At 43.0% G+C, this 26404-nt stretch overlaps 1 protein-coding gene across 12 annotated transcripts; it reads right to left on the bottom strand.

The window, feature by feature from the left end:
• Positions 1 to 279: 279 nt before the first annotated feature.
• Positions 280 to 26404, bottom strand: add1 (adducin 1 (alpha)). Of its 12 annotated transcripts, XM_076284875.1 has the most exons (18): positions 26252 to 26370; positions 19527 to 19735; positions 18392 to 18554; positions 17382 to 17533; positions 16898 to 16978; positions 16482 to 16631; positions 15990 to 16133; positions 15602 to 15700; positions 15316 to 15489; positions 14674 to 15018; positions 11804 to 11899; positions 11489 to 11578; positions 11379 to 11396; positions 9031 to 9117; positions 7783 to 7939; positions 7128 to 7454; positions 6145 to 6231; positions 280 to 3109 (listed from the first exon to the last, which is right to left on the bottom strand). In XM_076284875.1, the coding sequence occupies exons 2-18, from the start codon at positions 19719 to 19721 to the stop codon at positions 2817 to 2819; spliced, it is 2658 nt and encodes an 885-aa protein (XP_076140990.1). In that variant the 5' UTR covers positions 19722 to 19735; positions 26252 to 26370; the 3' UTR covers positions 280 to 2816. The 12 variants fall into 12 exon arrangements, with proteins under 12 accessions (XP_076140990.1, XP_076140980.1, XP_076140979.1 ...); XM_076284869.1 differs by lacking the exons at positions 9031 to 9117; positions 11379 to 11396 and adding an exon at positions 4549 to 4582 and having other exon boundaries at positions 2981 to 3109; XM_076284871.1 differs by lacking the exons at positions 280 to 3109; positions 9031 to 9117; positions 11379 to 11396 and adding exons at positions 3937 to 3952; positions 4549 to 4582.

The following is a 26404-nucleotide window of genomic DNA, read 5'->3' as shown; positions in this document are numbered from 1 at the left end:
TATTTTGTTTATAATTTGTATTATAAAGCCTAGAACATGTTGAGTGTGCCTATATATCTGCCTTTGAGATAGCTGCCTGGGAGATAACTGCTTAGGCCTACCAGAGCCCGTCTACGGACAAGCTGGGCCTACACAAGAATCATGAGTGACTCATCCATAAACATGGCCACAGCCCACAGGACCATAGATGGAAGTAGGAGTAAGGATGAAAGGATATAGCCTAATCTAGGACATTCAAGAGTGATTAAGAGTCTTAATGAACAGGCCACACTTTCAAACTTTGGGATTAGAAGGAGAATTTTAATCATGGATACAAATTAAACAGTTCCATGGAAATGCAGATGTTCACAGAAAGGAATCAGAACACAACAGGTTCAACATAGCTGCATGTTTATAATAAAACAACATAATTAATTCTAAACGCTCAAAACAAAGTGTGACTTAGTCATGTTATTAGGCTATATGTAAAATGCCAGTTGGGCACATTATGGAAGAAACAGGAATACAGCATTAAATGTACAGAAAATAAACAATACAAGCTTAAGCTTTTAATGCCATGCAGTCCTTTTAGAAACGTCTATGTTGTCAGTTTGCACAAAATACATACTGATTTAATAGTGGTCTAACCAAGCCTTATTAGTGTGGTAATAACTGGTCCAGTCTCAGCCAACCTACAAGACAAAAATCCAGTTTGCATCAAGTACCCTACTCAGAGTTACTGTGGTGTCCTAATTATCTTTGTGTTGCCCTGAACAGAGTGGTAACGTTACTACACAAACACTCTGCTGAGAGGGAAGCAACAGATCTCTGTGTCAGGCAGTGGTTTTCACACACATAATGCAAGTTAAGAATGGCTCAGATGCTTATTCTTATGAAAAGCACTAACTCTTAAGACTTAAGAGTTTTATGGGTATGGTACATCTCAATATCCTTGTTCTCAAGTCTGACTAATTCCTAGATCATTTGTTTCTCTGGACCAGAACAGAGGGAAGGATAGGAAGACTAAGGGCATATGCTCCTCAGTTCCTCTGTCTGATCCCCATGAGGCACAACTACTTTTACAGACTTTTTACAGGGAATATACACTGCCTGGCCAAAAAAAGGTCACCACCTGGATTTAACTAAGCAAATAGGTAAGAGCCTCCCTGTGGGGGCAGTGCTATGATCTAGGGTTACTGCAGTTGGTCAGGTCTAGGTTCAGCAACCCAAAGCTCAAAGTGCCCAAAGAACGAGGTCAGCTGACTACCTATACTGAATGACCAGATTATTCCATCAATGGATTTTTTCTTCCCTGATGGCACGGGCATACTCCAAGATGACAATACCAGGATTCGTCAGGGCTCAAATTGTGAAAGAGTGGTTCAGGGAGCATGAAACATCATCACCCGACACAGAGTCCAGACCTTAACCCCATTGAGAATCTTTGGGGTGTGCTGGAGAAGACTTTGTGCAGTGGTCCGAATCTCCCGTCATGAATACATCTTGGCGAAAAATGCAACGCTGGACGGAAATAAATGTTGTGACATTGCAGAAGCTTGTGGAAACGATGCCACAGCAAGTGCATACCGTAATCAAAGCTAAAGACGGTCCAACGGAATATTAGAGTGTGACCTTTTTTTTTGCCAGGCAGTGTACTTCCTACAGTGATGTGTGTATATGCATATGTATCTGATGTATATGAATGTAGTGCATGTAAAGAGTAGTCACAAAAACTCCATTAAAAGGCCATTTGAAAGTAGCTTAGCCTATTGTGTGAATTTGTGAAGTAGAAGATTCTTTTGGTTCCGTTATTTGGCGTCTGGAGGACCTCATTGTCCCTGGTAAGCCTAATATCAAACACGTCTGGGGGACCTCTTGTCCCTGGGAAGCCTAATATCAAACACGTCTGGGGGACCTCTTGTCCCTGGGAAGCCTAATATCAAACACGTCTGGGGGACCTCTTGTCCCTGGGAAGCCTAATATCAAACACGTCTGGGGGACCTCTTGTCCCTGGGAAGCCTAATATCAAACACGGCTTGCGCTGATTAGGGGCCTGATGGTTTCATTCAGGTAATACATGAGTAATTTAACAAATAATAATACAAAAAAAAAACAAAGAACAAAACTGCATATAGTTTTATAATTAAAACACAGTAAAACATTACTTCAAACTAGGCCTATCCTCAACTTCAGGCTAGTAAAGGTACAGTGAAGACTGCATTTTCATGGTTTCCATTTGGGTGGCCTTGGGGTGAGAGCCTGTCAAAGCCCAATACATTTGCTCATGACTTCTAGCATTCATCTGTCATTTTTCCATAATATATTGTTCACATATTGTTGTGTTTCCATGATTATATTTAGCCTCATCAGACAATGCAAATGGCCATCTCCAAAGAATGACAGGATTGCATGTAATATACATCAGAAATCAGCACCGTGCATTTTGTAAATCCATAATTGTTATTTTATACCATAAGTAGCATGATTAAAAGCTATTTTTTGCATTCATTTTTTAAAAGACACTTGAGTACAATTTTTATACAATCCCAATACATTCGGGTGATTAACTGGGTATAGCCGTCTTTTCTTAAAAATATCAAATCAACAGCTCGCTTTATATGTGGGCCAAAACAAACATGCAAAAAAAGCCACACGACCATACTGGAGCAGACATGATGCAGTCATTCATCAGTAAAAGCCGCTAACAAAACTAAAGCAATTCTGAGCCACTGTTCTAAAAAAAAAAAAAAAAATTGGCACACACTGCACTGTAGGTGAACATATATAAAAAATTCAACTAAAACAGAGGAAAAAGGCCTTTTCCCCAAATCAGACAGCTAGGTCTCGGTCTTCTTTTTGTTTTTCTTCAGGAAGGATGGTGTTCGAAACTTCTTCTTTTTCTTGGAGGGGGATTTGCTGGGCGACTCATCGCTGCCTTGGTCGGCAGCATCATCAGGACCGCCTGCTTCATCCCCTTCCGTTTGTTGTGTAAGGTCTGCCTGGGTTGGGCCAGAGTCTTCAGCGGGAAGTGCGGGGGCTTCGAAGGGGTCATCTGGGGTCAGATCGGGGAGGGTCTGTCTCAGTGTGGCTGCGTCACTCTCATCCTTAAAGGTCTGATCTCGCTGGGACTCTGCAGGTAGGGGGGGAGACACAGAGGATCTCAGACAGAGCAAATGCTTGGCAGCTTTTGGGACCATTTACCAATTCTTGCTGAAGACTTACACGTCATTCCCTCACACAAACAAGAGCAAGCTACTTCTCTATGAATAACATTCTTAAGCAAACAAGCACTGCACAGGTATTTGCAGATCAAAGTTATTTTGTTTGATATAGTCATATAGTGTTTGTCATAGTCTCTGCCATATTGCCTGGAGAGCGCAGTATACAAAAATAAACTATTTTAAATGCCCTACTCACTATTACGCCAAATGGAGAAATTTGTTAGAGACCAGAATCACACTAAACATCTGGACTCACAGTAGTTGATCTTGTAATTAGGTTCTTAGTTGCATCTGTCTCGGGCAAGAACAGAGCTCAGCATTTTGCTCACCAACTTGTGTGGAACATATTAATCAGGTCCAGTTTATGTTCATACCTGCCATTCATGACCCAATGCAGCACGGTGTATTTAGCTGTAGCTCAGCATAGCCTATCTAAGAACCAGTCAATAAGCACATACAATTTTTGGTTGCTCATAGTGGCTAATGAAATGTTTTGAAGTTCTTGCTCTGTTTGATCATGTAGAATCTGATCCACAGTCTGAGATCTAATATTTGAAACTGATGCTGAACTGGAAGCTTTGATTAAATATACTCTATGTGTAGCAAACAAGTTTTCCTGATCAATACTGTGAATTAAAAATGTTATGCAGTGCTCAAAACTTCACAAGCTGCAAAGCAATGCGGCATTTACAGTAGGAAAGGACTACACTCCAGCAATAAAAAGTAAACTGTGTACCTGAAGAAGGCCTTGTCTGGAACAGAAACATGATCGAGTCAAACACATAACTTACCTGGATCAAGACAGTTCTACAACATTTAAGCTAAAACAGTTACACTTTTACTCAGCATACTAGGAGTGTTTGCTTAAAATACCACAAAAATGTAACTCAAGAGAAAAAAGGTTAAGAGGTCAAATCTATACTTTGATAGGAAAAATGTTGCTGGGTCCACCTTAAAGCACTCTAGTGAATTTAACTAGCAGGCTTTTGCTTTCCAATGCTTCAGATTCATAAATAATTAGGACTCATAAAACATACATATGATGCTAATGATCCTCATGTTTATGAAGCTTCAGTAATGTTCTTAAATTAAGTCCATTTGTTGAGGACAACTACAAACTATTAAGCTGACTGATTTAGAGGGCTTCTAGAGTGACACCAGTGAACATTAGGAAACATAGAGGGTCAAGGAGCGGAGTGTGTGTGAGGAGGAGAGAGAGTAAAAGGGGAGAGGGAGAGAATCCACCCCGGCAGATGAGTAAGGCCAGAGAGAGGCAGGTGAATGAAGCCATGCAGAGAGAGGTTACAACCAGAGCACAAGCATGAGGGGCAGGGGGAACCATACTTACTAGGGCAACAGGTACTCTTTTGCATTTCCTTCTCCTGATTGTAACGCAGCCACAAGGAAGAAAGAGCAACAATGTCTATGCAAGTCCAAACCACAGCCACCGTGTTCAAACAAAGGAGTTAAATGAAATACAAAACAGACCACCAGGAAAAAAAGAATGGACAGAAGCCATTCTTACAAGACCCCAGAAAGATGAGTATGAAAAGATGGATGTGGAAGATATACAGACAAGTGGCACATCCTTGAAAGGCAGTGGATTAGATTATACCTGTAATTCTAATTCTAAATTGATTTGAATATCTTTGAGAAGTCCTCTAACAGGCTTTAGTAAAATATTTATTCCGTTTCATTCCATCAATCCAATTGGAAATTGCATTGGTGCTATACAAATTTATGTTAGCTCAGTGCTAGTGACAGAACTAGTGTGGGTCAGCTGACACAATGCCTTAAGGGCATGTGAAAAAAGCATTCATATATGAATCCATATCTCTTATTCATGTATTTATTTCTAAAGCCCCTGTCTGTCTCCATAACAAATGGCTATCCATATCACAAAAACTACTGCCGTTTCACAAAATGACAGATTTGTGAAACTGCTGTAATTATTTCGAGATTCATGGGAAACAGTAACAGGTATATGTGTAATCCAAAGGTAATAAAGACCAAGAGGAGAAATAACATCTTCAAAAAGAAAGAGGGAAGATAGACAGAATCATGATGAGTTTAAGAAAAGTAACAATTATTTCATTCTTAGTTTCTAAATTGATCTTGACTCATTTCTTATTCAACATAGCTCATTTCAGTTACTATCTGCATGTCTGCAAAACACAAGTATGTGTTCAGTCACCTTCTTACTAACGAGCAATGGTTCCTAAAGCCTGTAAAAATAGTATTACTTAACTTATTTTTCCAACACTGTAATGCCTCAGTCTGGTTAGCCTAAGCAGCCCCCTAAGCAACCCCCCCCCAACAGCTAAATCAACTTATTTGGGATCAATTTACTTGGAGAGAAATATAGTTTACACCTCTGAGGTATGTTCAAATTCGGCAAACAGTGGTGGGCATGTTTAACAGTTAAATTTGGACGATTTTGTGTAAAAATTTCCCTCACGGGATCAAAAGAGTATATATACTAAATATTCCATTTAACAGCAACCCTTTGTCTAGCTCCCCTGTATGTTTGTGGAGAACTTCCTCCTCAAACTCAGGTGTGCTTAAATTCACAAACATTTGCAAACAGTTTTCTGTTTGCCTTGAGTCCTCTGTGAATGTTTGTCAACACTCACAAATTCTTAAGATTTCTGCTCTTAATAGTTTAGCTCACCATTAGCCTTTAACATACCTTTAAATTATCCTTCTAGTAAGTGAAACGGATATACTCTAGAATTATGAATTGTTTCAAGTATACAGCAAACCTCTTGGTCTATTATTACCCATATGAAACATTATTATTATACACCTATGGTTGTTAAGAACATACAATTAAAAGACAAAGACAAGATCGAAAGCATTCCTAGGGTTGCCCTTTCAGACACACAATAAACACAACCCATAAAAGCCATGCTTGGAAGTGACCGGCCTATCGGGCGAGACCCACCTTCTTCTGGTCGGACTGGGGTACTGGGAGGGGTGACCGTGGGGCTCTGCTCCTTCACCTCGCCCTCCTCAGGCTCTTGTGGCTGGTCTGCGACACAAACGTGCATCATTTAATGGTGGGCTTTGCACTGCTTTAATTGGCTACATTTCAGTCCATTTAGGCACTTTACAGGCTTACATTTGGTTTGTTATTCCGGCGGGAATCAGTAATTATCTCTGTTATACATGATTCTGCAGTTCAGCGAGCAAATCACACTGAAATTTTGACTAAATGGCAGCACTTAAATTGTTCAGATAAATTCCATAACAAGTACTAAAATTTTGAAAGTTTGGCAATGCCTCTTTTTTTCATGCCAGTGACATTTCATCAGATTGCAATGGCAATACCCCACTGAGGTGAGCACACAAACCAGAAACAAATGCAAGGAATGATTAGAGCAGGATGAGCAGACGGCAAAAGAGTCAAAGGAATCCACCCACAAGGCACCATAGCGGTGGACCTCCACCTCATAGAACACCACCATCTCCACCCACAAGGGAACATAGTGTTGGACCTCCACCTCATAGAGAACCACCATCTCCAGGATGAGCTGAGGGCCCACCAACTGCTTTTATTAGTACAAGTGCCACAATAAACGAACCCCAGCACACAACAAATCCAGGTTAGAAGATGAGAGTAGTCCCTTTGCCCACTTTGCCTCAAATGCCAAAGACTGCAACATTGTCAAAGTCCGCCGTGTAGACCACAATCAAGAGTGAAATCAAAGATTGCGTGGAAAAATCATAGCTAATTGTATCGTGATAAATCATTTTGAAGAGGCGGGAAAGGGAGTGGGGAAAGAGATGATACAGGTTGAGGAGGGCACCGGATTACTGGGGAAGACAGACAGGGGAAGGGGGGGGGGGGCAGACTCCGGCCCCACAGACGGTGGCTCCAGTGGGGCAGGACGGAGGCGAGGCAGGCAGACAAGAGCTCCCCTGTACCTGGAGACTCACGCTCAACCGCCATTTGAGTGTTGGAGCTCAACGCTCGCAGTACGGCATAGTGAAAGTCCTTGTGGGGGGAGTGGGAGGATGCGGTGGCCCCTCCTGGGGATGAGCAGCTCCTCTCGGCCGAGTTGGAGCCCGACCCCCTGTCTCGGCTGGCAGCGAAGGAGCAGGGCGGGGCAGCCACGATGGTGGACTCCTCGCACTCTTCATCTGCCTTTGCCTCACTGAGGGTTAACCTCACGTGGTCCCCTGCAGGGCAAGGGATGGAACTACTCTCTCCAGTAAGCCTGGGCTTGGAAGGGGTCCCGCTTTCAACCTGTACTGAATACAACACAACAGGTTCTCCAAAAGCTCTTTGATGAGCTTAGAAGTGCAAGTGTGCTGGTTTGGTAGGATAAAAACATTAGGAGAGGGAGGACAAAAAAGTCATGACAAAAAAAAAAAGTACAATCGAGTGCATCCAATGCTTCATTTAACATCAGCCATGTTAGCTGTAGTGACCATTGTGATATAGTTGAGGTTTTCACCAGGGCAAGAAAAAATCTTTTGCTAATCTTCTCTTGTTAACTTCCACCGTTTCTGAGACCTGAGACCTAGCAATGGATGCAGCCCTACCTTCCACACCTTTCACACCAGGATGCAGCCCTACCTTCCACACCTTTCTGGTTGAGCTCCACCTCCCGGCGGTACTCCTCCATGTCCTGGTCTGTGAGCTTGGTGAACGGGTTCGGTCCAGTCTTGCTGACGATAACTCGTGGCTGGTACTCCTTCTCAATAATGGCTTTGGAGGCAGTCACTAGTTCCCCCTAAACAGAGGGACAGAGGTAGAAGGGAAGCAAAATCTTAAGACCGGTAGGACAAATTAAGTTGTGACCTTCAAATGAATCTGGAAACCCTCTGGCCACATTCACCTCACATAAGGCAGGGAAACACAGAGTAGCTTCTTTTTAGTCAAGCAAAATCGCTGGTATATATTGTGTGTAAACAGTTTAACAACACTATACTCAATCTAGACATTCAAATAACTGGAGACCCATTGTGATATAATATTCACCATTATTAAAAAATAAGTCCGTTGATCATACACAGCTCATGCTTGTAAGGAAGACCAGAACTGTCCAGTCAGCTTGACTATAGAAGTGACAGATGGAGGAGTTTTATAACCACAGTCAGAATAATCCATACAAAATCCTCCATGGAACAGTCATGTTTGTGTGACGTTTACTAACTAGGTCAGCTGACACAATTGGGCCATGGACATTCTTGGTCAAAGTCAGAATAAGGAATAATCCTCGCAAACGTAAGTGCTGCAAATAGTGATTACCGTCACTAGAGTCAACAGTCAGAAGCTAAGAGTCACCATGATGGTGACCATACATGAGATTTCACGCTGAATGGAAGACAAATGATTGAACGTAACTATGGCATCAGAGAGTACCAAAATAACAACCAAACAATGCATGATGTCAATAAGAATATGTAACCCTCACACCGCTCAAATCCTCTCCCCCTTGAAAGTATACGTGTTGTAGCCATCTGTATTGTCTGTAGTGTATTATCTTTAGCCCTGCTGATGTCCGTTAGCTAGGTTTTGTTTGGATTGGATTGTTGTGCTTTTTGTCCTGACTGCATTGTGATGTGATCTCTGTCATGTATGTGCTGGAACAGGAACCTGCTGTAAACATGTTTTAACTGAGTTAGGCCCATTTAACTGTAACTCAATTGTTACTTTTTGAATTGTTAATCCTTTCCTGTATAATAAATGAAATGACATGAAATGAGATGTATGGATAATGAGTATATAGCTTGTGGACTAGTCACCAGACGGAGAAGATACCAAATGAGGAGAGAGGAAGGAACAGTGTGAGTTAGCAGCTAGTCATGTCTGTTGATGTACCTTTCTAATAGACCTAGCAGGGCTATAGACCTGCTCAGACAGATCAAGGCCATCGATAGAGTCCGTGCAGTCAGACAGAGGGGCGTCCTGCAACAGCAAACCGGGTGAGGAGTACAGAACCCAATCACCCGGCATATCGGCATGCTAGATAGAACATACACTGCAACACAAGCACACCAGATGTCCTCTTCCTCCACTTTACACACACACGCACACGCATTCACCTCAAACCATCAAATAATCACTGTCACTCATTCTCGCATGCATGCCATCATACTAGCTTACACTCATACCATCCAAGCACAGGATTTCATACGCATCACATACCCTAAAATACTGCACTAACCAACAATTTAACACACAAGCATGCAGCCACACAACCAAACAAACACCCACACACACACACACAAAATCAGGGATACACATGCAGATAAGCAAATGAAGCAAACTCGAGCATCACAAGCAATACAAATGTTCTCCATCATGCACTCCAGCATGATACTGCAGGTCATACTGTATCTAATACAGGTCTTGAACCTTTCTAGTATTTTGCCATGTTATATTATCACTATTACTCACAACACAGTCTTTCAAAAAGAAGCAAACATACAACCGATACATGAGTAATCCATGACAATTTCTGTCACAATGCTTTAATACAAATAGTATAGGAGGAGGTCTCTAGATCACATACTGACAGAGAAACCCATCTATATACATCTACAACAGCAACGGCATTGCATCTGCATTGTGTTGACTGCACAGCTCAGTCCTGCACTTGCCCAGACTCGAACCCGCAACTTGCAGCACCTAGCGGGTGCAAGGGAGCCAAAGCCCATGGGTGCTAACGTCTCTTAGCAGCGCGTATCTTAGGGCGTCTACAGGGAGCTTTACCTGACATACATACTGCACCGCTACATACCAGCTGGCTAGCTCTACACAAGCTTCAGTTTAATATGAATGTTGCTTTAAGTTGGTCAACTTCTGATTGGGGTGCATGCCTAGTGCATGAGTAGCACAGAACTTCTGATTGGGGCGCATGCCTAGTGCATGAGAAGCACAGCACTTCTGATTGGGGCGCATGCCTAGCGCATGAGAAGCACAGCACTTCTGATTGGGGCGCATGCCTAGTGCATGAGTAGCACAGCACATCTGATTGGGGCGCATGCCTAGCGCATGAGAAGCACAGCGCTTCTGATTGGGGCGCATGCCTAGCGCATGAGAAGCACAGCGCTTCTGATTGGGGCGCATGCCTAGCGCATGAGAAGCACAGCGGTCATGTTAGGTGATCTTCATTGTCTGTCACACAAGGAGGATTTCATGAATTTAACAATCATAGATGTGACAAGATTAACCACTGGGACAAAGTTGCAAGCTACACAATTAATTGCAGCCTTTGCGAGCTAATAGCATCAGGTCAAATTGCCATTTTGTTTCAAATCGATTAATTGTGCAGTTATAATACCTCCTCTAAGCTCATAAGATAAAATCCTTTGCCACGCAGGTTATGTTTTTACACACATCCATTTGTTCATTAGTTTGTCTGTTAGCTTGTTTGTTAGCAGGATTATGCAATAACTATCATCCCAATTTTCATAATATTTGGTGGCAAGGTGTTTCTTGAACCCATGACATTTCAGAAAGCAAAACTGGTTGCAGGTGCCCTGGGAATGCCATATATTGCAATGTTAGCGAAAGTGAAACGAAATTGGTTTGATTTGTTGAAAAAGGAAAGGATTCTTCTTAGGCCCTTTCCATTTTTCCACCAAGTATCATGAAAATAGGGTCAGGAATTTTTGCATTATCCTGTCAAGAAACAAACCAACCAACCCACAGAAACAGGTTAAAAAAACATTTATCTCCTTGTCAGAGGTAATAATGGAACTTTTATACATGTTCTTCTAACATTTTCCATGAGCAAATGAGGCTACAGTACTCAACGGTATAGTGGTAGTGGATGAACCCTAATCTATGTTGCACGAGTAGAGTAAGTGAACACTTTTCAAAGTATGTTGAACACCGATCCAACCAATTTCTCTCTCTACTGAACTACTCAATCTCTCTGAGGTCCCACTGGACCGGACTCAAACATGATGACCACACGCAGGACAGAGGACAGAGGGGAGGACACAGCGGCATGAGAGAGAGAGAGCCATGCAAACTCATCTTACATGGACACATGGAGGTGATCTGGACTAAAGTAAGACGCTTGAGTTGCCCTCAAGCCGATTCAAATCAAACAAAAACTCAACTGAGTAAGTCACAGCAAACAAAACCAAACCAATGCAAAGTCAGCGGCCATGAGCACAATCCCTCAGGAGTTGTGGGTCAGCTCAGCCTGTACTTACCTGCCAGACAGTCACCCTCTGTGATCAGAAAATAATGGCACAGTTAAACACCACCAGCAGGCAGCACAGGAGGGAGGCACACTGGGAGAGAGGGATCAGTGCAGACTAACCTGGCCAACTGACCGGTCCACCACAGGACCAGACAGCACCTGGGACTGCGGTCCAGCTGTCTTTATGTCTTGCAGATTCTGCTCCCGGATCTGCATGGATCAGATGACCAGAACAATTCAGTAATGACCTGAGGTGTCTTGTCATTTCACCCATTAAAACTACTACTCTCAGTGGCTAGTATTATTTTTAGCCGCAAACACTATATAAATTGCTCTACAGCTATTGTACTCAATTTGCAATCTATGACCACACAAATACCTTAGCTACAGTAAGTGACCAGTGTCTACCTCACTGTCAATAGCTGAGGGGCATACCTTGTTTCGCATCTCCTGAACTTCTTTGGGATTTGTGTTGAGTGGGACGAATTGATTGGCCACAGCAGCCTGTCGAAGTCCTTCCTCCTTGGTCCACTGTATGGTTCAAATGAAAGATTAAAATGAACCAATGAACACCCAACAGACTTATAAAAGAAAAAAGACCACACAGAGAAAAAATAAAGATCTAACAAGGACAAGCTTAACGTAGTAGAATGAGAGGCATGCTTTTCAGAACAATAGTAACAGAACCAAACGTATTTGAACACCTAAAACACATCAAAGAGCAGTGAACCAATGATGATGCAGTTAATCAAAATCCTACAATCCAACCTGTTGGCAGCCTGTAACTGAACCGAAACTTAGACAGGCCATGTACCAAATGCTGCAGTAAGTCAGTAATGTTTAGTGGAGTGGGATAGATAGATAGGCTACAATAGAACAGAGCTGTACCTATTCTCCCTGTCTACTGTGCAATCTAGGATCTGATGATATTTCACTATACAATCTCATTCCCATTCAAGATGGGTCCAACTGCTGTGGCTAAACATCCACATCATTATCATTCGTTCACCATCTCCTGATGGACTGGCAGTACGTAAAAAATCAGTTAGAATCTCTAGCGAGCTCTGTGTGCTACGGGAGTGCGACACTAGTGTGTTTAATAGCCTGACAATGACAAAGCGACTCAGTGAGGCACTATGGCTTTCCCCTCCTCCTCATCATCATTGATACTCGTGCTAGAGACCATAAGGTAAAAGAAAGACACAGAGGAGGAACCAAAGGCATCACAGGATGAGAGAGCGGGGGGGGGGGGGGAGGTGAGAGAAGTGCTGAGTGATATGATGGCTGGCTTACGAAGCCGAGTGTTGAAGCCGAGTGGCGCATGGCATGAGTGGACATCACCGACAAATCATCACACACACACACACACAGACACACACACACACACAGACACACACACACACACAGACACACACATTGCTGACTGTACTAGAGGCTGCTCAGCTGGCCAAGGAGAGAACTAACACATTAATTAAAACTTCTTCTGCATGAATGGTCTAAAATCTACTGAAACATAGAGTATTTGTGCTACTAGTAGTCATTCAGATCCATTCTATCATCACTGATGTTATCCTAGGTAAGAGATGTTATCCTTGGAATTTTACCAGTTTTAGATCAACAATTATTTTACCCTTAAAATGAGGGAATGAACTGCATATGCATATAGCATCACCTGTCATGCACGTAAGCACTATTTGGATGTGCGGTCTGCTTTATAAAGCTAGCAGAGGGTGGGGAAAGAGCTTAGCATGAGTATGGTGTATTATCTCTCACTTTAGGATTTGAGCTCGATGAATAGGTGTCTATGGAAGAAGGGGCTTGGATGGGATGGACAGGTAAACATGAGATACTCACTGATCACGAGTCTCACAACACAACACTTGCACTTTCCCACTAGAGATAATAATTTGAATAAAGTTTGAATAGAGTTAAGGGACAGATGTTTTGGTTTACTGTTTCTTCCCCCTAAATTTCAACAAAACACTCATGCTCGAGAACACTCCAGTGATAGAAATGATCTTCGTTCAACAAAAAGATATATAGAACCAGCAAAATAAGCCAACACAACTTGCCAATGAAACTGATAAGGAACAAAAGAGAGGTAGGAAAACAACTGGGTAGACTGGGAGGGGAGCTGGAGTCAGTAAAAAGCAGGCAGTGACTCCTGGGATCTCAAGCTCATACCCACGGGCAGGGCCTCAGGAGTGTTTCACACCTCCCTTCACTCTGAGGCTTCACTTTTAAAGCTGCAGAGTTCAGGTGGAGAAGGACCAGCTGCGAAGACAGGTAGCTGTCTCATGGGGTCAAAATCAGAGACGATTGGGAATAAACACGGTTCTGTTCTGCTCTGCTGCTTTTAAGAGCTTTGAGTCCTCAAAAACTCAACTCCTTTACACCACCCAGAGGAAGAAACTAGAATTACTAAAACTATGGAGGACTTATTAATACAGAATCCTAAACATAATTGCACGCTGAAATTTGTGGGGTTTTATGGACATCTTTTTTTCCTCAAATGGCCCCTCTGGATGAGTGCTTCCTGAGAATTCAGAGACACAGTTCCAAAATCGGATGAGTTACATACATATGATGGAAACATGGTCACTAACACTTGAGTCAGGGCTCTTGGCAAACCCTCTGAGGGAACCATTGAGTGTCAGAAACGTAAGCACACAGGAATAACACAAAACAAAAAGGACACCACGTGCAAAACAAGAGGGAATCTGTAATAGCAGCAACACCATTCAGCCACGCCCACATGGGCACATGCATCAGTCAGTCAGCCCTCCAGGATGCTACCCACAATGCATCTGAATACTCATGCAAAATAGCATGCATTAGGCAGCTGGGGGGCACCCTGAGGTCATTAGCTGTGACGGGGCTGTTAAGGCTCTATATCTGACCAGAGGCTGGAATCAGACAGAAGAGGCTACCTTAAGGTCACAGGAAGCACAGAGTCATGGAGGGAAACATCAGGCTCTGACAGATTAGATTACAGATTGCATGTAATCACTGCATGAGACACTACAGGAATTTAACCTCAAAACACAGTGCCAAAGGGCTATGGAATCTGTAATTCAGCCTCAGCCTTATGCTCTGAATGGGGAGAGAAGGATGGGGATGCTTTTAGAGGGCATCTTTCCGAGACCAGAGGCCCATGTATTTCTAATGAGGGAGAGACAGAGGGTCAGAAAGGGGAAGAGGACGGAACATCGGGATTCGTATGGTCAGGAGCTGCCTCATGGTGCCCGCCAGCTGCCCAAATAGTAGCAGTACATCTAACTATGAACAGTAAGGTAGGCACAGACCAAGCAGTTGGTAATACAGCTTGGCACGCAGACACCGGACGAGAGAGACTGCAGCAAGGGTTTGACGTGATCGTGTGAAATGTTCGTCCACACCTTAGTCTTCGCCTTTGGGCTTCCGCCGTCCGGCCCGTCTTCGCAGGCCTCGTCGGGCCGGCCCGAGCTCAGCCAGCGGCTTTTGTCACGCTGCTGCCGCTGAAAGCTGTGCTTGAGGGGAGAGCGCGCACCCGAGTCACTGTCCTCAGCGTACGAGTAGCCCGTGGCTGAGGGGGGGATCTCTACGTCACTGTACTTTTTAGCTTTGTCGCGCAGTGAAGGGCAGCGGTACGGGTAACCTGTCCGGTAGCCCTGTGGAGGGAGACAGAGGGATAATTGGGAGAGGGAGAGAGAAAGAAAGAAAGAAAGAAAGAAAGAAAGAGAGAGATACACAGAGTGATAGACAGAGAGCAGAGAGAGAACAGAGAGAAAAAGAGTTGATATGCAAAACATGAGGAACGGGAATAAAATCATACCATTTTAAATGTGATGGCCCCTTCTCTTTGTGAAATGAAACTCAGTTGCTCTCAAGAATAAATCCCAATCCATATAAATCCCCTCTGCTACTGAATGATTCCCAACTGTGTATCAAAGATGAGGTCATCCTACCAGATTATCCAGCATCCGCATCAGTGCCTCAAATTCCTGCTCTCCGACCAGCCACTTAGGGTGGGTGCTGGCCGGGTCTGAGGCAGGCTCCAGGTGCCGGGGTCGGGCCTTGTACTTTTCCGGATCCAACATCACCAGGTTATCAGGTCCTCCTGCACTAGCCAGAGTACGCACCTGTCGGAAAAGATGAAGCTGGGTGACACCATAACAAGTACAATATTCCAAGACAAATAGTCTCCCTCACAAACACACACACACACACACAATGGACATATGAACAACATACCTGAATTTCACATGCTGTTACAAGGTTATGAATATAGTAAAAGGCTTCTTCTACAGTTTCACCAACAGACACCAGCCCATGGTTTCTTAGGATCAGCACCTATGAAACAACCAAACAAAAAAAAATCAAGGACACAAACACAGCTGTTAGTCTTCAGAAAATACTGATACCTTGACCAAGTTGTGAAAAAACAGCAGCTACTATTAAGAGTGCCACTGTGTGTTCCCTTTACCAGACCTCGTTCAAGCGGTCAAGCTTCTGAGACTTTGCACTGCCGGCCTGGGGCCTGGGCTAAAAGTCTATTCTTAATGAAACTGTGATTATGGATCTCTCAGTCAGTGGATATCACCCTGATGTCCAGTAAAAAGGTGCGAGCTCTGACCAGTACCTTGCTTGTGGGACCCAAGTTCTTCTGAATGAGGACGTTTTCCTCTTCGTCCACCAAGATGCCATGGTAGTCATGGTAGGTTACCTCCCCCAGTGCCAAGGCCTCTGGAGAGATGGGCAGCAGGCCACACTTCATGGCTGATACCTAGAGGACAGCACATAGACAGTGCTTGGAAGTGCACTAATATGCTCTCTTAGGAAAACACAAAGCTTCTCCAACTGAATCATCTTCTGTGATCTTCTGAAATACTTGCATTTGATATTTGACTTTACATATTACACACTATATAATAAACTCTACAGTAGGGACAACCACTCTGATATTACTAATAGCAAACAAAATGATCAAGTCTATCATCACGGCTATGTTGTCTCAGTGAATCACTGACATAATTTGGAAATTGGAGACAGATGGTAGAAGAGCAGGGCATGAAACAAGAGGAGGAAAGGGGGGGAGGGGGGGTTGGGGGGGGGGGTGGAATATGATGCGTACAGCGGCTCCAGCAGGCGTGTGAATGTGCACAATGCACTTGACATCGGGTCGCGCAGCATAGATGGCGGAATGAAGCATGAACCCAGCCTGGTTCACACCAAGGTTGGTGCTGCCTCTATCCACAATCTCCCCCTGCAAGTTGATCTTGACCTGTGAAGGAGTTACAGGGACAAATGGGTGACAGCAGGCAATTAGCTTATAATAGGATTGTGTACATTTTGTGTAATACTTAAACAGAAACTCTTGAGTTGAACAACTTGGTAGCTAAAGATAGGGGCTGTAGCCACAGTGCATATGCATTAAATGTGTGCCCTTTTCTACACATAACATGCAATTTAAAACACAAAGATACTTCCTGTGAAAACTTGCATACACACACACTGCTCAAGGACATAAATGAGGAAGAGTGGTCTTACCAGACTAGAGGCGGACACCTCACTGTACAGAAGCCCAAATGGGACAATCAGAAACCGCTCTTGATCTGAATTCAGACGGACCTATTGGACAAGAGCAATGAGACACAGCAACACACCTTAGCAATGTGCAGCTGAAAGCCACTTGAGCACATTCAGCTATACCAGGCAACCATCTGATGACTCACCCACTATATATCTACAGTTTTAGACAGAGCTCAAGCAGCCCTACAAGGATGTCTCCCTAACTGCCCAAAGCAACATTCTAAAAAGAGGGGTAGCTTGAATCATGTATGGCTCTCTCGTCAAATGCTGTAATTGAATGATGCAAAAAAAACCTTACAAGTAATTAGGATTCTAATTATCTAGATATTTAGAATTTGTATATCAAGGACAGCTGATCTCTGAATTTGTCATCTTCTTTAGCAACATAAGATCTGTATCCTTCCGGTATAGCCATAGTGACTGTTGGGTGGACAGTACTCACAGTCAGGTGGTTATAGATGAGCTGAGACCAGCCAAACAGGTCAGCCAACCGGTAGAAAGCGGCCAGCTTACAGCGCAGAAGCTTCTCCCCCTTCTCATAGGCAATGGAGTCGGAGCCGCGCAGGTCATTCACTGGAGTCACCATTCCCAGACCTGGGTCATACACACAGAATTACTACGCAGTTATTCAACATCTTCAAATGAACTGTAATCTATGAATAGACTTGTGAACTACTACTGTGACTACTGCTGTGCCTACTGAAGAAGATAATAAAAACAATGCATTGCTTCTGTGAGGCAGAGAGGGTAGGCATGTAAAGCCGATATTATTATTATTATTATTATTATTATTATTATTATAATTATTATAAGAAGAAGAAGAAGAAGAAGAAGAAGAATGGCATGTCCTCCCCGTATTGTAAATACATAAATTTGTGAGCAAAATAAGCAAAATAAATGTAACAATAGGAATTCTGCTCTGAATCAGACCTTGTCTGTCTTGTCTGTCTCACTAATCCGAATATGCAATTACAGTTCAGTGCAATTGTGTAGAACACTCACAACCTTTTCAAACTTTTAGGCTGAGTTGTGTTACGACATCAGATGGTGATTGTGGTTTCATAATATTCATAACAGATAATAGGACTCATTCTTTCTCTCATGTGACTGAGCAGCGGCTGCATCAGGGCATATGCCCTGAGATGACCGCCTAATCCAGTCACATGCTACTGTATGAGACAGGGGTCAATCTGGAGGACAGTGGGGATGCATTTGCAGGATCAGTGGAAGCATTCACCCTGCCCAAGCTTAATGCTTACTAGAGACACTGACCAAGGGAACAACAAGACATTTTGAGAATATCCGTGACAAGGTCTTTGAAAACTATGACTGATGGGAATATGTGTTGGCAGGTAATATTGTGTTCTGTAGATATTCTCTGATACCAGAAAAGAAAACAGGAGGTGAGATTAACTATGGTCACTGAAATGGACTGTTTGGGGCAGAACTCACTCATGTTGAGGGCAGCCATGCCCCCCTGTGGGGCTGCTGGGTACATGGTGGGCACGCTAGTGGTCATGAAGTCAGCGATCTGCTGCAGCGCCAGCAGACTGGTGGGTGTCTTCCCTTTCTTTAGCTGGTCCTGGATCATGGACTCCAACTCATCACAGAAGGCCTGCAGAAATACAGGGACATCACAGGACAAGGCCAGTTGCAGTTTGATCTTTGTTGACAAATCAGTGAATAAAGGCTGATACTACTAACACTAAATCAGTTGGTACATGTGCATATCTCCAGGTTCAACTTTATAAAAAAAATGAATCCTTCCCAAATTCTGCTTCACATCGTGCCTAACAACACCCCTTATTGTTCTAAAGTCACTAACCAACGCTTTCTTGGGGCTTATTGCTTCCATTTCCCCCTCTTTCATAACATGGACTTACAACATCAGCCCTACATCATGCGATCTGAGACTTGAGGGCCAGGGACCAAATTTGATCATGGTCCTGCAGGTGGCAGGACAAAGCATCTCATGGATAGAGCCTTTGACACCTCAAGCAATACCCTGTGTGATGTGTGATGAAGTCTTGGGTGTCTCTCAGCCGTGTTATTCCTGTGTGTCCACCTACTGTAAAATGGCGAAATTTTTTGATGAACTGAAGTCATTTTAAAATGGCAAGGAACATGTGTATGTAGTCATGAGAGGGAGATATGCACCACTGCCCCACTTGATCCACTTCCCTTCAGAGCCATGCATGCATGATAGAGACCTCAGTGTTTGCTCACAGAGGCTTCCTACCCATAGTTTAAACAGTGGCTGGCACTAACAAGTTCAGCCTGTCCCTGATCAATGGAGACACTGTGGAAGGCTTCACTTCTGAAAGGACCTAATGAAGTGTCAGGCTGCATACTCAGTAAATCCACATAAACAGACAAGCTCTGTGATGGCCGATTCCACACTTCTACAAATTCAAATTTAGTCAGCTGGTCTTTTCTGTGTGCACTACTACCATTTTGGTAACCTTGGTAACCCTATAAGGGGTATGCCAATAGAAGCCCCTATCTAGATCACTTGTGTCTATGAAAGACAGGAGAACAGCTTGTTTGTTTGTAGCCGTGCATAAGTGTGTGTTTGAGGGAGCCTAACCGGACTCTGTAGGATCATGGAAACCCTCTTCCTCTGCTCCATCATGTTGAAGTCTTGCCGTAGATCGGGTGCCATGTTCCTCTCTCGTTGATACTCGGGATTGCTCTCATCGACGCGGTCAAAGTAGCGCTCCTTGTGGGGGGGGTTGGTGGGCGGGGGGGCTGTCACCACCCCTGCACCTGAATCTCCATTCATCCTGATGACTGATCCTACAGAGGACAGGGGGACAAGAACACATTTTGATATTCAACAATCCTCTGTGTCAGACACTTGCACTCACTGACCAGTCTATCATAACAGAAAACTACAAACATTGCTCACAGTGGGGCACTAAGCTTCTAAGCTTATTTAACATCCTTCCACAGCCGGAACCTTCCATCATGGAGTTCTAAGTGACCTCATCTAAAGCTACATCCTGTTGAAACGGAGACACTTCCAAACACAGGGGTGTTTTATGCGGCAAAGCAGGACACAAAGTTGTGCTTAACTGACATATATTGTAGAAAAACTGAAGAAAGGAGTAGAAAACATGCTTTCAATGCTTCTTACGAATGGAAACAACATTACCAACATGGCAGACAAGGAAAATAAGAACAATGCAATGAAGCAGCTGAGTTTTTATGATCACACAAGAACACCTATGAAAATAACAGTGTCGCAATGTTGATGTTACAAAGCAGCCAAATGTCTAACTCTAATAAAGATGTGAATATGGTGTGCTTTCAGATTTGTTTAAGTACAGTGGTAATATTCAAAGGAGCAAATGGACATTTATACAATGACAAAGGGAAAGCGAATGAGAGAGACCGACAGACAGAGACAGAGACGGGGGTGGGGGGGCTGGCTGGCTAAAACCACAGTGCCATTAGTCCTCTGCTAAGCATCCAATTAAAAAAAAACAACTCAACTCTGCTGCCATGACAACCCATCACCGAGCCAGAACCATGCCAAGCTGCTCATGAAATGAGGCTGCATTGGCTTGACTCGAATCACAAGAAGCCGAGCCAGACACACACATTACACTATGTGCTACTTCAAATCTTGCTCAACTCCAGGGCTAGTTTGAGTGCCTAAGTGCTCATGCAAACTGGACTCTTCTTTCATCTCTAAAGCACAGTGTGACTAATTAACACTAATCAGAGAGGAATGAGCCTTTGGCAATTAACTGTCTGAGAGAATTCTGATTAAGCCAAAAATTAAATCTACAGTATGTAAAGTTGCAAATCTGACATTTAAAGAAAGACATTGTTTTCTGAGAGAAGTGCAGTTCTCAGCATAATGTCCAAGGCCAGGCAAAACTGAGAGGGAGTAGGGGAGGGAGGGGGAGATTTCCGACTGATCTATATTGATTTATTTAATGTCCAAGCATTGAAGCTCTAGTTTGGAAATGTAATCTAACACATTCCTTGAATAATGCATCTGGAGTACATCTGGAGTGCCATGCCGAAATTCTCTGTGTTATAAGCCAAAATACATTAGGAGTAAGATCAGCTTTGGGAGAGAGAAAGAAGGAGGGAGGCAGGGAGGAAAAGAGAGAGGGAGGCAGGAAGAAAGAGAGAGAGAGAGATGATTTGATGAGATGAGATGAGGACAAAGAGTTGAGTAGCAGCCCTCGCCCTCCTCGCTGATGCAAAGCAGGAAATAACTGAAGCATTGTGTAACAGTACCTCCCTTCGGTTGATCTGTAGTGAATCTGCTTTGCCTGAGCGCCACACAGCACAGCACAGCACAGCACAGCACAGCAGTGCGAGGGAGGAGGGTCACAGGGGTGCCCACAGCCATCCCACAGAAAGGCTGCATGGAGCCTCTACTAACAGCACTGTTCCCTATGTTGAAGAGTTCACTTTTAAAAATGTGCATTCTCATTGAAAGCCATTTATTCATGTACATTATTAGACTAAATAAAAGTAAGTGCACTCCCATTTCCTGTTCAGGATTGATGGGAGTGATAATAGGGTATAAATGTGATATTTGTGCAACTCTAGGTTATTTTGGTTGTACCAAAACTCCCAAAACTGTTCTCTGAGCATCGGACAGCTGTTACATCTTAGCCAACAGTACTCTTGAGCATCTCAGCACTCTGGGAACATAATGAGCCATTGCAAATGCAAAAGAAGCAGACCATCTGTAGGTTAAGAATACACCAAAAATGATAATACCTAAAAGAGAGGACAGGAAACATTGTCAGAAATAGTTGCCAATGCATGAACTTAAAACGCCGTCCACAGTCACTGAACAGAAGTGAATTAGCAGCCAGGTCTTATACTGTTGGAATGAAGGCCACCCTGTATCAAGTTACAGTCTGTCAGAGAGACCCATGGCAGTGCCTTCCATGTCAATCCCCAATCAACCCCAACTCCAAGTGTGGGAGCACTTTGCACCAGCTTATTCCTCTGTCACTGACCACAGCTGTCTCTAAACAATGAACATAAGCACAGCGCCAGAGGGACACAATCAGAGACACCTATCACATCTAAAGCCTGAAGGATTACTCAGAACCGTAGGCATCCCACAGTGCAACCATCTTAAAGCACACATGCTCGCTGGGAGAGAGAAGCTACAAAACCATTCTAGACAAAATCCCATCAATTCTAAGGTACTACTTAACAATCCCATTATCAGTGAAATGGATAGGCTGATGTAGCCAGTGAGGCCAAATACCACAAACTGGTCAACAGGCAACAGACTTGCCTTACAAACACCAACACCAGTTGGCACTAATACATGCTAGCAAACTTGTTCACTCCTAAACTTGGTGTAGCCAACTTGATGATGACAAGTTGTTCTGACACTTTCAGGCAAGAACACAAAACTACACAGTAAATAAACTGGATTGATAAAAATGTGTTGTATGCTTTAGAATCTATGACCAACAGTCTTAATGCTGGTTTAATATAATGTGTAAATGTGTTGGACAGAAAATGTGCAGTTCTTTGATCATCTGGTTATCAAGATTCGGCATATTTAACATGATTAGGTGTTTATAACCAAAAAACAAAAACATAGCCAAAACAAATGTATAGAGACTGCAGACTGGAGGGATGAGTGACACCTCTCATTATTTTGTGAAAAGGAACGCTTCTAATGCTGGGATCTTAAACCATCCTCAGAGTAGCATGGTAATATTGTGGGTTTATTAGCAAATTCTAACCAGCAAGAGAATTTCCAATGTGTGAATCTGGCAGAGAAGGCAACTGGTTTCCTTTTTTGTACTGTCACTGAACCATTTAACCCCAGCTGGTATATTGGATAGTAATTTGTACAGATCTAGCAAAAAAATATTTTGGTGGGGAGCTGAGAAAAATCTCATAAATTCACCCTTTGTAAATGAAGTAGGCTACATGTTCTGTGCTTGTTTGTAACAGCACCGGCAAAAATATTCTCAGTTATCAGTCACCAGTCATATTTCAGTGAAGTGTGCAGAGGTGTAGTTTTTTTCTGTGGTCACTATGGAAACAATGAACATTTCCATAGAAACCTTTGGATACCTATTTTCTATTATGTAACATTTTGTCATCTCCTCCTACACTAAAACCCTTGCCACGGAATGGCTCAACAATTCTATCTGAAACTGATCTATTCTAAACCATTCAGCATCAAAGCTGGCCTCTAGATTTTGTAAGCATATCCATATCCCACAGACCCAGGCAAACAACTCTTCAGGAATATAAAAAACCTGATAAAGAAAGATATGGATGCGACTGAGGAAAACAAGCAGATTAAACATCAATTCAAGCCAGTTCGGCTCTGGCACCTGGTGCGATACATTAACTGATGAGGTCATGATTTAAGTGATCACATATGTACCCAAAAGGGGTCAGCCCATGCTCCCTCCCCTTCCTCCAAATTCCCTGAGCTGCGACATGACATAAGGAAAACATTACAGCTCTGAAAGCTATAACTGTGTGAAGCAAGAGATCGCCACTAACTTTGACCATTATTAACAGAGAAATTTTGATGCATCAGTAATATGGCATTATTGCTTCAAAAACTACTCTGACAGAGTTGAACGTCTGCCCAGCAATCTCTTTGCCAGTAACAGCTTCTCATATAGGCCAATTCCCAGCAGTGCCTCGGGGCAGAGAGGCACAAAAAGCTTTGACGAAGGCCAGTCAGAGTCCAACACTGAAGCCTACCAACCCCAAAAGTCTCTTACAGCCAACTGCTGTGATACTCAAAGGCCTCTGAAAACCTTATGAAACACTGGCAAAAAGAAGAGAATGCATGCAAATGTAGTATGTATGAGCCTGTATGTGTAGATTTGCTGAGCACAGTAAAACAGTGTGAATTAATGAACATGAGGACTTTGTAAATGGGCAACTGACTAAATGTCAGTGGTTAAATCCATTATCATCTTTAGGGGTTTCTAGGGTCTTTTGGAAATGTACGCCTAACAATAATCAGCCTATGTTATTCCTGTGAAGGAAGAGCATTTATGCTACATACTGTAACTGAATGGGATAACTGATTTTACAGTGGATGGAACAATACATTATCTGGTGATCCATGCCACACAAAACTGGTACATTTAACAGTTAGAATTGATTCAAGTTGGAAAATGGTTATGTACTGTGGAATGTAGAGAAAACAAAATGTTTATTTTTTTGTATTACACAGAGTGAGATCATACTGCCCTCATAGGCCTCATCATTACTGTGCATTGATAAACTCAATAGTCTACCAGTCTGTAAAGAAACACAAGAACATGGGACGGTCGACTGTGAGATTATAAAGTTGGTGTGGTCACAAAAACAAGTGACAATTTCTGACAGACCCAGAAAATGAATAGATACTGTCATCAATACACCAAATACCATATCTGACCTAGTTAGTCGAAGAGTGTGTGGTTATCTCAGGCATACTGTGGAGCAGATGAGCGACGTGTGTGTGTGTGTGTGTGTGTATTTTGATGGGTTAGGGTGGAGCATGAGCCTTTATCTTAATCTGGGTGTGGCGAAGTTAAACATAAGAAGACCCTTTTCACAACCTAAACCAACAATTCAGGAAACAATCCTGGATCAGCAGTAGGCCTAGACGTAAATTATTGTGTGTGCGTGTGTGTGTGTCCATCTTTTTACCCAATCAGGAAGAAGGGCTGTGGGCCTTTAGACCTTGGGTTCAATGAAGTACCTTGACCTCAATATTTGTTGCTAATGGCTTAAAATACATGAATACACTTTCACTGAATATTGTGCTCTCTTGCTGCTCTGGCAGCATTAGGGACTAATCAACAAGAATGCATTTGCAGACAAACAGCATGCAGTAAACCTTCCACCACCTAGATAAATCCATGCTCTGCACCAAAATAGAAATGCCAGACACCAACACAATCATATTTCTTCAATGCCTTTGCCACTCAGAGTTACAATCAGAGAATATTTTTTTTGAACAACTAAACTAAATATCCTGTGTGACCATGTGCACTGAAAGAATGTGGAATAGATTTTCATCTCTCAAAAGGGGTTGGTAATGGGAGAGACAGCAGAGCAGAAAGAGAGACATAGTAAGCGTAATAGTAAGAAGAGTGATAAAGGTGTGATAAAGGACTAAAATAGATCAAGTGCATTACCTACGAATAATGCATGCATAATATTGGCCCCCACAATTATCCTGTTCAAGTTCATGTGTGTGGGTATCAGACACAGGGTAGTTTGCATGAAAAAAGACTTAACTCAGACAATGCATGAGTCATAACTGCAGTTACTACAGTTCAAAAGGTGGAGAAATAACACAGACATAATAAAAATTGTATGCAGTTGGCCAAGGCCTGTGCCTTTTTGATGCCAGAAGAGATGACACAAAATTGCGCTCATGAAAAAAGCAGCATAGACAAACTGCAAATGTATTATGGACCTTGGCCAATTCCGACGTCCAAACAAATTGCCACGTTTCTTGTCAGATAAAACATGAAAGACCAACTGAACAGGCTACAATGTTTTCTATTGACAGCACTAAATGAAGGGACAGTTGCCTGTAGGACAGCCCTCATGCAGCCTAATACATTCCACCAACAGTAGGCTAGGCTACAAACTACAGCAGGAGACTTCGGATAACAATGACATTGACAACTCCAATTCAGCGCTCAGTTATTTTCACAATCACAAAACTCATGTGGCCAAGCCAGTGCGCAATACCAAAAACGTTACAACGTTAACGTTACAATGACAAGTAAGGGGTTTGCAACAAATCGCACTGTAAAGCCATACAGTATAGGCTTATCGTTGCATAGGCTAATCCCAGTGTCTTCAAGGGAGGAGGCACCACAGCTTTCACTTAGTATGCTACAATAGTCAATTTAACATAGTATCCTAGCCTACAAAGAAGAAGGAACACCTAATTCCAACAAAACAGATTGAACCCCGCTCGTGCTAGTGCGTTGTTGTGGGTTTGCCATACGGTATGGCCTTCAGACGTTTTCGCCGTCTGCTCTTGTGATCATGTAGGATATCAAATTGTTGCTTTGTTGTTTCGCTTTGTCACAGTGAAATCATACATTAGTTGGTAGCATATGGGTACAAACTCAAAGGAGATGCTTAAGAAGTTGAACACGCACGCCCTTCCACACGCCCAGCTAACTAACTACATACATACATAGGTTACATTTTAGCAAAATGCTAACTCGTCCGCCGCTACATTAATAGCGAGGTGGGCTTTAATATTTAAGATGGTTGTTTCCAATAACTGCAGACAGATTCATAATTAAAATTGCATTAGATAGGACGTACCCTTACTTACGGTGTAACGTATTTTTTAAATCAGTCAATCGTCGATCAAGGTCTTTTAACTGTTTTGTCCACAACCTCAATGTTTTCAAAGGATCTCCGGTTCGTGGTCCTTACGTCGCTCCGCCCCTCTTTACCCTCTTGCAGGGTGCGGCA

Source organism: Alosa pseudoharengus, unplaced genomic scaffold (genome assembly GCF_046254945.1).
Source record: "Alosa pseudoharengus isolate Yale_2024_CS ecotype anadromous, Long Island Sound unplaced genomic scaffold, YU_APseudo_1.1 YU_APseudo_1.1_scf_14, whole genome shotgun sequence".
NCBI lineage: Eukaryota > Metazoa > Chordata > Actinopteri > Clupeiformes > Clupeidae > Alosa > Alosa pseudoharengus.
Note: the sequence above shows the minus strand (reverse complement) of the source record. Positions and strands in the feature narration are given on the sequence as shown.